Consider the following 12,691-nt stretch of genomic DNA (forward strand, 5'->3'; position numbering starts at 1 on the left):
GCACTTTTGAATAGACATTTTTTTTTTATCTTAGCTATCCTCATTCTAACTTTACAAACATTAATTATCCCTTATCCTTGGATAAGGCACGCGATAATCAACATAGAAATCGCTGCGCGCTCAATTTTTATGCAATCAGATAATATTGTTATTCATTATTATATTTTAATTTATGATGTTTTTTTATCACCAGCTCCGGAAAAATGACGGAAGCGCCAATAGTAAGGGTGGAACATGGAGAGCTGCAAGGGCAGGTCGTGACCAGCCCGTCAGGGAAGTCATTCTACAGCTTCCAGGGTATACCTTACGCAAAACCGCCACTTGGATCACTTAGATTTAAGGTAAACATCTGATTAACACAACACTTAGAATTAATAATGGTTAATAATTAAAAATATACTCGTTCCTGTAGGTTCCATTACAACTATAAAATATGTTAAATAAGAATCATCATATTTTATCGAATTACGCGTTATTTTGCAGAAGGCCTAATAATTAATTAATTAATGGATTTGTATTTTATTTGATTCAGCTACCATTAGCGTGTGTGAGACCACAAATATTCAATGCGGAAACCTGACCACAGCTACTGGAAGCGTTATAATCTTCCTGAGATCATAATCAATTCAGTACTAGTGAATATCTCTCATATTATAAAACAAAGTTCCTCGCCAAATCTGTCTGTATGTTCATGATATTCTCAAAAACTTTGTTTTCATCTATCAGATTCATTGCTAACGAACGTTTAGCTGTACAATATTATGTTCAATTACTGGTATGAAGCCGAGCGGATTACTTGTGAAGTATAAGAAATCACATTTTAGTCTTTACTTCTTTTCTTTTTTACCTTTTTCTAACAAAATCAATACGATGTTAACGCAACGCTAAACTTTTCCGATTTTAGAACAAATGATTAAAATCTGTACATAGCATCACGTATGATTTCGCAACAACGATATTATTTCTGATAAAAATCTCATTTTTGCACTAACAAAACACACTTCTCTAGAATATCTATGACAATGTTGACTTATTGTACACTAAGTCTATATAAACTTTGCCTACCTAAATAGGAATGATTTCCTCATCTTATATATTGTATGGTTATATCGTTTTGAGTGATTTTTATACGACGGAGAATAGAAATAGAAATGATCTTTTTTCAAATAAACCATTAGGTTTATTAATAAGCATTTTTGAATAGTCATATAGTGTTTGTTTGATTCTACCGCTAATTCGGAAAACAGACTCATCATAAGAAACTTGCGTGTTACTCTTTGTTCTTTATTATATTTCATATACATACACATAAGACTAAACTGTCAAATAGCAACAAAAGTAAATAAATATAATAGCTATTACTAGAGTAACTAACTAAATACACATATTTATTACAGCAGAACAATCCTTATAATATATTTTTCTATTGCATATTATTGTTACGCAGGAATTAACACAATGTGATTTTATTACAATAATCACATTATCATACAATCACATACACATAAAATTGTATGTCAATATTGCCAATTGTCGACTGTATGATATAGATGCAGTAGTTGCATCCATGGGGTTCCAATAAGAATCTGGAATCTCCCAGTCACAAGAGATTGCGTAAAAACTTCCAACCTCTATCCTCAGAAAAACATAAGATTTATTTCGTTCCTTCTGGAAGTCTATACGAGATTTCTCTTTTTCAGTATTTGGTCTGTGAATGTCTGAAATCATTGTTATGAATAACAAAGAACAAATACAAGAGCATAATAAGTCTTTCATACTTATATAGATAAATTCTTTATTCACAATTACAGACACATAACATACATGAGATTCAGAAAAACACGAATTAATAAAAGAAATGTAGGTGACTTTATGTGCCGCAAAAGTGAAAAGGCAGCCAACTCAGCATAATGCTACAGATAACTGCAGCGCTGATATTCTGTTGGCTCCTTACTTATACTATACTTATTACTAAGTAAATGACATAAATACTTGTGTTCATCATTATTGCGTTGACTTTATCCATTCATTATTTGGGATCGATCGTATGTCATTCTCTTCTACTGATGCCTATCAGCCGTCAAGCAAACTCTTCTTCTTATATTCATTTTGCAATAATAATAAAAACTGTTTACGCACCGTACTTAAGACTACCGGATGAAGTTGAAACAATTGTAACAACGTCAATTTCCTGTACCTACATAGTTATAAAATATTTAGCACGATAAGTTCTTAAAACATCAAATTTCACGCTGCAGTCTTTGATTTCATCATACAGGCGTCTTACATAAACCCATCTCCTGAGATATTCATAACGTTATCGGTATTTGTCAAGATTACAGTTATCAGTGCGTCACGACTCTAGTCTTATTTAGACTTCAACAATATTGGTTTTTCTGTGTTATTTTTACAGTGAGATAGGCTTGGTATATTCATGCAGTTACATTATGTATTGCGTTTAATAATCTTTTAATAATCTCACAATCGTTTTATGTTATGGTCATGATAGTAAGCTTAGTAGTTTATTTATATTAACTATTATTCTAAGTTGCAGATAAAGTAGACAAAATCTAGATTTGAAATTAAATAAGTAATATAGATTATTCATCAAGAGTCCCCGATTAATAGTATTTCTCTTATATATATATATTCAATACATTTCGGAGTTAAAATTTCCTTTCTAGAGAATATTTATAAATATAAATATATTTTCTATAAGGAAAATTCATGTGGTAAATGTAAATAATACCTGGAACTAATATAACATTATGGAATGCATTAAAATATTGACTAATATATTAAGAATATTCAAATTATTAAATCGTATATTTACCTAAATCAAACTGGAAATACCTAATGATATTGAAGATAACAATTTAGTTATCCACCGTGTTCTAGTTATTATACGGCGTATATATATGTTACCAAGGGTATAAACGTGTATTATATGTTTTTTTACAATTTTTTATTAGACCACTGAATATTCTAGAAGAAATCTAGAATATTCAGAGGTCTAATAAAAAATTGTGTATTAAATTGAAAAGAAATGCAAATTCAATGCTAAAATATAGATGATCAAGAAATTTGCATAATTAATTATCTTTTCGACTCTTTCTTTGCAAAGTTATATTAAGCAGTTTTAGACATTAACATTTGCCATGTGGAGTTAATTTTGTAAGTTATTAGTGCTATGTCAACTGTATTTTACAATTTATTAATTGATATAATGCTTAATTTTCAGGACCCACAACCGTTGGAGCCGTGGGAGGGTGTTCGTGATGCCACAACAGAAGGCAATGTCAGTGCACAAGTAGATCCTGTTACAAAAGAGTATGTTGGTGATGAGAATTGCCTTTTCCTAAACGTTTATACTACCAACTTAGACGGCGCGTTCCTCCCAGTAATGCTGTACATACATGGAGGCGGTTTTAAATTCGGCTCAGGAAACTCAAACTTATATGGAGGTGATTATCTAGTCGAGAAAGATGTTGTAGTTGTTACTATAAACTACAGATGCGGCCCATTCGGCTTCTTATGCCTTAACACTCCTGAAGTACCCGGAAACGCCGGTCTTAAAGATATGGTGCATGCTATTCGATGGGTTAAGGAAAATATCCAAAATTTCGGAGGAAATCCAGGTAACTTGACACTATTTGGAGAAAGTTCTGGTGGTGTAGCTACTTCATTATTAACTGCTAGTCCTTTAACTAAAAATTTGATTAGTAAAGCAATCATTCAATCGGGAACAGCACTCAACAGCTGGGGTTATCAAAAGAATCCAATAGAAAACGCTAAGAACTTAGCGCAAATCCTGGGTTCCGATGCAGAAAATGTTGACGAACTATTAGACTTTTTAACAGCTTGCTCAGTAAAAGACATTGCGGAGGCTGGTGAAAAATTATCTCCACTAGAATTGTTTTACAAGAAAGGAATTAACGTTTTCAGTGCTGTTATAGAAAAAGAGTTCCCTAATACCGAAGCAGTTTTAACAGAAGCCTTTATTGATATTTTAACATCTGGCAGAGTAGCTGAAATTCCTATAATGATTGGTAGTACAGCTCTGGAGTTTACTTTTGATAATGCAAATGATGATTTACAAATATTTATACCTGAAGACTTAAATATTGAAAAAAATACAGAGGAAGCAGTGAAAATTGCGGATGAACTTAAACAATTGTACTTCAAAGACAAGGATATTGGAGTGGAAAGTTTGAAAGAATATTTCGAATTATTATCGGATAAACTAGTCAACGTAGACACACATAGATATGTACAGTACTTAGTAAACGCTACAAATAAACCAATTTACTATTACAAGTTTGATTATGTAGGAGAATTGAATATTACCAAAAATATAACATCAACATTAGGTTTAAATCATGCCAGACATATGGATGAACTGGGATACTTATTTAAAAATGACCTCCAGAATGAAGCAGTGCCAACTCCTGAAGATGAGAAGATGAGAGAAAGGATGTTGAGCTTATGGACAAACTTCGCAAAATCTGGGTAAGTCTGAATTAAATAATAATATAAATTATAATATAAAATAGATTAAGCGAGCTGAAGCCCACCTGATGATCAAGTATTATTATTAAATAAAATTTATTAATCAAATAGTATAATAGAAAAATAAACAAAAACTAATATTTTTGCAACCTTAGTCAACAAATAAATTTAGTAAATATACACTAAATACATTAGTCAATAACAGAATGTGTTGTAGTTATTAACACCTTCTCTATGAGGTTACGAAATATAACGTAAGTAGGTACTAATATGTAATATGAAATTATTAAGATCCCATAAAATATTAGCTTTTACATGCGAATTTTGTCGTGTAACCAGAATATATAAATTAATTACGATAAAAAACCTATATTATTTTCTATATCCCACGAATGGGTCGTGGGATAGACTAAGATTGAATAAAATTGGCTAAGCCTTAATTTTCACATTTATAATGTTAGTACCAATATGATGGATATATAAATGCTTTATTAAATATGAATGTAAAACGTATTTCAGGAACCCAACGCCTGAGGAGAACCATTTGTTATCTGTAACCTGGCTACCAGTAACTAAAGATAACCTGTATTATCTCAACTTAGGTACAGAATTGTCTCTTGATACAAACCTTAATAAAGATAAAATGGACTTTTGGGATGACCTTTACAGTAAATATTATCGTATATGGGATCACCCGAAAACAAACACGGAAGAAGTAGAACGGACAGAGAGAAATCTAATTGAGGCTCCAGCTGCGATCTCCGAGGCAGTTACCGATGTAGCAGAGGACCAAGCATCCGACCCTGAAGTACCCCCTCAAGTAAATGTAGATGAGGGGCCTAGAGAAATAAATATAGTTGACCAAAATGCTACTGAGCTTATTCAAGAAACAATTGTAGAAACAGCTGCAATTCCTGAACAAGAAATATTAACTAATGCACCTGATGTAGAAGAGAATCAAGTTCAAATCAATGGAAACGTTCAAAGTAATGGTTACGCGAGGAATCCTAGACCATCAAATGAAATTAAAATGGTCCAACAACCTAACGGAGTACCCAAAGATGTTATTAGAGCTAACGACCCGCCAGAGGATGACCTACCTAAAAATATAGGTGTCAATAAATTCGTAAACTTTTTCGAAGCTTTGGGCGGGAAAAAGTGAATCGGCCATTTTCTTTTTAGGAATATGAATTTTATTTTATTTATTTTAGGTATAATTTGGAACATTCCATTGAAATCATATTCTATTTTAATGAATTAAATAATAGTTTTATTTGTAATGAATTGTAAAATATTAGCAATGTAGAAATTTTAGTCGGCAGTGCCTTACAATTGAGGGAGTTCATGTGCAATACGTGAACTAAATCTATATTGAGATAAAGTACCATAAATATTTTATTTTTATTTTCAATATAATGTTAAATGATATATTAAACAACAATCATAATTGTAACTAAATACAATATGCAAATAATTTGAACAAAATTCTATTACCACGTGATACCTGTGTCGTTAAAAAATTACACACAAACTCAGACGAATAAATAATTTTTAGGCTTCTGTTCATATTATTTACGGCATTAAATGTATATTAAAAAAATCAAGATGAATATTTATTTTTTATTCGCTACTTCTACAAGGTAGAGTAGCAAACTAAGCAATGTCTTTGAGTCTACCTGTATAAAAATTAACACATACCAATTAAAGATTATTATTATAATGTATGTATATGTTATGATGGTTATAACACACGAGGCGGAATTTCAACCGGAGCCAAAGGCGAGGGCGTAATAGAGCCGAGTGTGTTAAATATGCCTATATTGTACGACGTTTTTCAACACACTTGCGAGGAAACTAAAAAATCGTGATATTATATTTTGTTCATTTTAGCAATTTCCTGCCTTTTTTACTTTTTTTTAATCTAAGCGCTTGCTAGCGCCGCTCAGCGGCCAGTTTGAAATTTGAAAAATAGCAAATAGTGCTGTTATGGAATATAACTTCACCATTTGCGTTTATAGTGCATGCGTCTTTTATGGGCTGCGTTATATATAAAAAACCGGAGAAATTAGATGCACTTTACGAGTGTGTTGAATAATAAATAATTATACTGTTACGGATGTCAGTACTTAAGGCGACATTAACTACTAGGTGTGACGGCAAATTCATGCGTGTATGCACTTATAGATACTGACAATAAATGTAACATCTGTATAAAGAATTCTATTACATATTTCAATAAAATAGATAACCTGTAGAAAAATAAACAAAAAAAATTTGGGGCGTATTTTTCTGAACTTTCTTTAATGTATATGTTGACCCATATTTAACAATATTCTGTAGAAAATGTAATATCTTATCTCTGGTAAAAAATTTTATTTTTTAATCTGTCAGTCTAGCTACGACAAGAGGGCGGGGGGTAAAATTACTGAAACAACTAGCATGATGTTAGTTATGAATGGCTCATTACAATCTCCTTGTATTCTGCAATATCGGTAAAAATATGTAATAAATATGTTTTATTTTAAGGTTTTTAATTGTATAATGAAACAATACAAAACTTTGTTAATAAAAACCGTAACAATTTAATCTTTGTGATATAGCTGTTTAGATGCTTTGTCCTTTACTTGATATTGCAACTGTTTTGTCTTAAAAGTAAAGTTACAATAATTTAAACTGTCTGTAGTTTATTTTTGAGGTTAAAAAATATATATATAGTTGTATAAAATAACTTTTTTGACATATATAATATTTTTCAATACTTTTCGTTTATTATTGTATATACTTTTAATTATATTATCTGTAGTTCTTATTTTCTGAGAAATAAAGTCTCTTTAACTTTACCAGCATTTTAATTATGAACGCACTGCGCATTTTCTTAGGATTTTACAAATTTTGATTTTATAAGATATACAATTTTTTTTTGATAGGTAATTTTTGTTAACTGTTATAGGCCTGTTATTAAACGTTTAGATATAGCAAATCGAGAGTGGTATGTAGTTTATATTGTTATAAATGTCACAAAATTGCGTCGATCAACATGTATATGTCACTAGCTGACCCGCGCAAGTTCACCTGTATCACACTTACTTGACATTTATCAATATATTTCGCTCAATTTACATATCTTTTTAATTTATACCCCATGTGTTATTTTGATGTATAAGCTGTATGAGGTACTGTAAAGTTTCTTCAAAGTCTGTTTAGTAGTTTTTGCGTGAAAGAGTAACAAACATCCATCCGTACTTACAAACTTTCGCGTTTAATATAGCAAGATATAATTATATATCATGATATTAGAATAAGAATACTATTATAAATTTTGGATCAAAAATATCAGTTAATTAAAATACGAAAAACGATTTTCTAGTTACTTTCGTTATTGTTATTCTGTTTTAAAAACTCATATAAATAATAGACTGAAACGAAAGTGCATTTCTATCGAAAATACTGTGTGATTAAATGTGGTGTTGGACAAGGATAGAAAGATAAAATAAGGAATGAGGAATGCTTGAAAGGGTTATAGAAAAGTGAATGTTGCGAACTATTTTTATACCTTTTTTATTATATATGTTTTATCTTATATATAAAATTCTCGTGTCACAGTTTTCGTTCCCATACTCCTCCGAAACGGCTTGACCGATTCTCATGAAATTTTGTGAGTGTATTGAGTAGGTCTGAGAATCGGCCAACATCTATTTTACATCCCCCTAAATGTTAGGGATAGTCCACCCCAAAATATTTTTTTTTATTTTAAGGCAAAACAACGTTTGCCGGGACAGCTAGTAATATTATATTGTTTTTATATTACATAAATCATTATTACACAATATTCTACCACTATACCGGTGCTGTTTTCTTTTGCTCGTCGTCTTAGTCGCCATTCTTCATATTTTGGTCCTTCGAGCCGGATCATATATATTATTGAGAATAGGCGGGAAAAATTGTTGGTGCACTTGATACGACACGACGAACTAATTAATAATGTTATCGAAGGAAAAATAAATGAAAAGAGAAGTAAAGGACAATGTTCGAGCCGTGTCGTATCAACAGCTATAAGATTGATAGAAGATTGTGGAATGTGGCGGAACCTCCACCGACAAAAGCACAGCTTTTAAATTATGAATATATATATATTTACTCTGTTGTGTTTAATTTCTAATTGGATGATGATATTAACCGCGATTTGATACAGCAATAGAACATTATCATCACATAGTATAAAACAAAGTCGCTCTCGCTGTCTGTCCGTCCCTATGTATGCTTAAATCTTTAAAACTACGCAACGGATTTTGAAGCAGTTTTTTTTAATAGATAGAATGATTCAAGAGGAATGTTTATATAAGTAATAAATGTACACCCGTGCGAATCCGAGGCGAGTAGTTAGTATATTATATAGACACGAGATCACATGCTGTGTACATATAGATCCGGGTTTCTCATATACTTGTCGCAAAAACTTGTTTTGACTTGGGGTTAGAGATCACGGATTGACTTAAAAATTGCAATCTGAAAAAACTGTACACGGTACATAGAATATTTTAGTTAAATCAGTTGTACTATGTACCTAATAACGCGAACTGTTGATCCCATCGCTAGCAATGTCAGGTTGACCTACACGCGGTTGCCCTTGGAACCCATCGTGATAAATTCATTGGTGAATTTGTCACGATGGGCTAGCTGACCTGACCTCATGTTCACCTTATCATCCTGCACTGAAGTCCCTCCAGCGTAAACCGTTAGCGCAGGCGGGTGCACCATTCCATTATAATCCATAAAAAAATGTTTATCCCCCATAAGAGGAAGGGACGTGTAAGTAATGTGAACTGTTGATCCCATTGCTATCATGTCAGGTTGACCTCCACGCAGTTCCCCCTGGAAATTGTAAAAAATTCCTAATTAATTTTAACACGATGAGCTAACTGACCTGACTCCATCCTGCACGCCATATCTTTTTTTTTTATAGAATAGAATAGACTAGAAAATCATTTATTCAAATAAAATTACATTGAAGCACTTTTGAATAGTCATTACATTTTTTTAATCTACCGCTCATTCGGAAAGCTGTCTCATCACATGAAGAACGAACAAGAAACTTGCGTGTTGCTCTTTTAAATAATTTTATTATTACTTTACATTTTTAAGTTTAAGTGTGTGAATACAAACCACCTTCTTCTTCTTCGTTTCAACGGCAACCAAATACATATATTTAAATATATTTTCCCCAGAACGCCGCGACAACCCTTGCGCACTCCGTCGCATCCCTTAGGTCCCCCTTGTGCAGACTGCTGGGCACAAAGGACAAGCCAGCAGGTGTGCCATGGTCTGGGATGGCGCTCCGCATTCCTTGAAGCGGCACCCCACTTTACCAAGTTGTACCTGCAGCGGCCCATCTGGGTTCGTAGTCTGTTGAGCGATTTCCAAATGGGCCATTGCAGGTCGCTACCTGGGGGCAGGTGTTCGATTGGTTGAATAAAGTCCAAAGGAGCAGGATGATTCAACTTCCATAAGTTTACTTTGGCTTTATGTGGGTCGTTGGTCAAGGCACTTGTCCCTCTTAAAAAACTCTTCCTGCTTTTTAAGCGGACATCGGGAATAGTGTGGTTATGAAGTGGGTGGCGGGAATCGGTTTCTTGTCTCCTTTTTTCCATCTCGCACAACACCTGTCGTCGAACATCTGGTGGAGCACAATACAAACAATACAAACCACCAATTAGCACTATTTAAAAATTCAGGACAGTACTATAAATAATAATCCAGCCCGGAAGACTTTTTTGTAAATACATAATATACATAGAAAACACCCAAACCGATACAAACAATCATACTCATGACTACAAATATTTGCACCTTGCGAGGAATCGAACCCGTGACCAAAAGCTAAAGCGCTAGACCACCGAGGTTGTCAAATTATTATTAATAAACATAAATACGGTCCTTACTAACATGAACTCTTATTATTGTTGCCATCTACTTTTCATCATTTTTCCACATTTCACGTCTTTTTTCATGAAGTTGTCAAACACCAATTTTAATTGGTTTAATAATATAATTACTACTACTTATGGATCTTAGGATCAAAGAGTTGTTGTTCTTACCCTTATGTAAAGCTATTCTGAAAAGAAAACCGCAATAAAGCAACCAAATTGCATGTGTATCCAGTAACCCTAAGGAATATGACTGAATACTTACTTTACTCTTTGGAATACTAATCTACTCACTAACACAGTTTTGGAATATTTACAAATAGCAAAGGGACAGGCGCCCGCGGCTGCCCCTGATTCTTCATAAAGTATTGGCCTTTTTTGTAGCAATTGTCACACACTATATTAACGAGCAAGTAAATAGATTTCACTAAAATAATAAATTACAAAAGACAGTTGTTCTCAACCTATGTCAGATGAAGTGGCAGTGGGCCGGGCATCAGCCAAGCGATGGTAGATGGGGCAGAAAAGTTATGGACTGGCGGCCGCGTACGGGTCGACAGTGTCGGGCACACCCTCCTGCAAAATGGATCGACGACAGCAAGAAGGTGGCTAGGATTGGATGGTTACGGAAGGCGGAAGATCGCATTGGGGAAGGCCTATATTCAACAGTAAATATTTACAGACTGAGTTGTCAGTGATTTATATATAGTATATTCGAAAATATATAATAATTTAACTATATTAACTTATTGTATATATGTTAATGTATTTATATATCCATTATTTTACAAGTTTTAAGGTGTGTATTATATTTCAAATAAGCGATAATATTTCTCTCATCTACTGGTTCTATAATAATCATCTTGATTTGTATCAAAAAATAAACTATTACAATTGATGCTTATAATAAAATTTAGAAGTAATAATCGAGACTAATCGGTTTATTACTCAGGGCAGCAGTGAGTCCATCCTCTCTGCTATTCTGTTATAGCCTTTGTTATTAAATTAATACAACAAAAGATCGACGACGACAGCACTTAAGTTTCTTTGCGACAAATACTTGTACACAATGATATTAGCAGATTAAACAAAATATTTTGTTTCATTATCTTTTTATCTAATAGATATGAAGGTATTGAAATATTACAATTGTCAAATCTTATCTATATATAATGTCAACGTATTAATAATTCATTAATAAGTATTCATTATCTATACATATATACATATAAATAAAATTAAAGAGTCTGTTTGTAATATTGAATTAACCGGTTTTTACAACATGCATATGAATATAAATACGGAACATACACCAAAAAACCACTTTTTAAAATTTTTGCCTGTCTGTCTGTCGGACTGTTTGTTCCGGCTAATCTCTGAATTTATTTTAGAAAAATAAAGTTAAATTCCACGCGGACGAAGTCGCGGTTGTAGCTAGTCGTTTATATAATTAAATAGTCATAATGACTGTTTATTTTTATGTAGGCAAGTACGTAATTGTAGTTATAAATGCATAATAAAACTAATTATCGTAATCAATATGATAATTAGCTTTATTATGCAACATTTCTTCTGAAAGACTCTCAATTGGATTATTGTAGAAATAGTCTTTATTTATATAAACTTGACCTTAAGGTCATTTGAATAGTCATTTTATTAGTCGACCATGCGGTATTTTTGCTTGTAGGATACGTTATACTATAGTCATAGATAAGATAATATTGTATACCATAGCTAATGAATAAGAAACTAATACGTATCTTCTTTAATGGATGATAATGGAATGGGGGTGCAATTCCAAGCCTTTTTTTACGAGGGGAAAGGTTCCAGTACCGAAACATCCGGCTTTATGAAGGGGTGCATACGACTACTGTGGGACGCGACCCACCAAATCCCCTCGATGTTCCTCCGAAAACCAAAAAGACGCCTTCGTGCGGTTTGCATTCGACCTCACTCTGGCCGCGGGCCTCCAGTGAAGGAGCCGCCGAAGTTGGGCGCGGGGACCACTCCACGCCCACACTCCACGGATCACTCGCCTCCTGGGTACTTCGGATGCCCCTACATCCTCCGCTCTGAGTGTCCACCATTCCAATCCTGCGCTAACAGTATACCCACCTGGCGGGGGACTAATGGAGGATGATAAAACAAGCACGAAGTTAGTAATATTCAAACAAAATTTAGTACTTATCTATGATAAGTAATAATTATATTGCATTATTAAAAAAATGCATTTTGGTTTTAACGATTATTTAAATAAA

General features: G+C 33.0%; 1 protein-coding gene across 1 annotated transcript in view; it reads left to right on the top strand.

Moving 5' to 3' along the window:
* LOC131842336 (juvenile hormone esterase-like) overlaps nt 1-7,294 on the top strand; it is a 34,259-nt gene extending 26,965 nt beyond the window's left edge. The window contains exons 3-5 of the mRNA XM_059190875.1: nt 194-341; nt 3,242-4,509; nt 5,029-7,294. Of these exons, the coding sequence (XP_059046858.1) occupies nt 194-341; nt 3,242-4,509; nt 5,029-5,671 (2,059 nt within the window). The 3' untranslated portion in view covers nt 5,672-7,294. The remainder of the gene's footprint in view (nt 1-193; nt 342-3,241; nt 4,510-5,028) is intronic.
* Nucleotides 7,295-12,691: the final 5,397 nt, after the last annotated feature.

Source organism: Achroia grisella, unplaced genomic scaffold, assembly GCF_030625045.1.
Source record: "Achroia grisella isolate CSIRO2021 unplaced genomic scaffold, CSIRO_AGI_Agris_v1 utg2156, whole genome shotgun sequence".
In the NCBI taxonomy this organism is placed as follows: Eukaryota; Metazoa; Arthropoda; class Insecta; order Lepidoptera; family Pyralidae; genus Achroia; species Achroia grisella.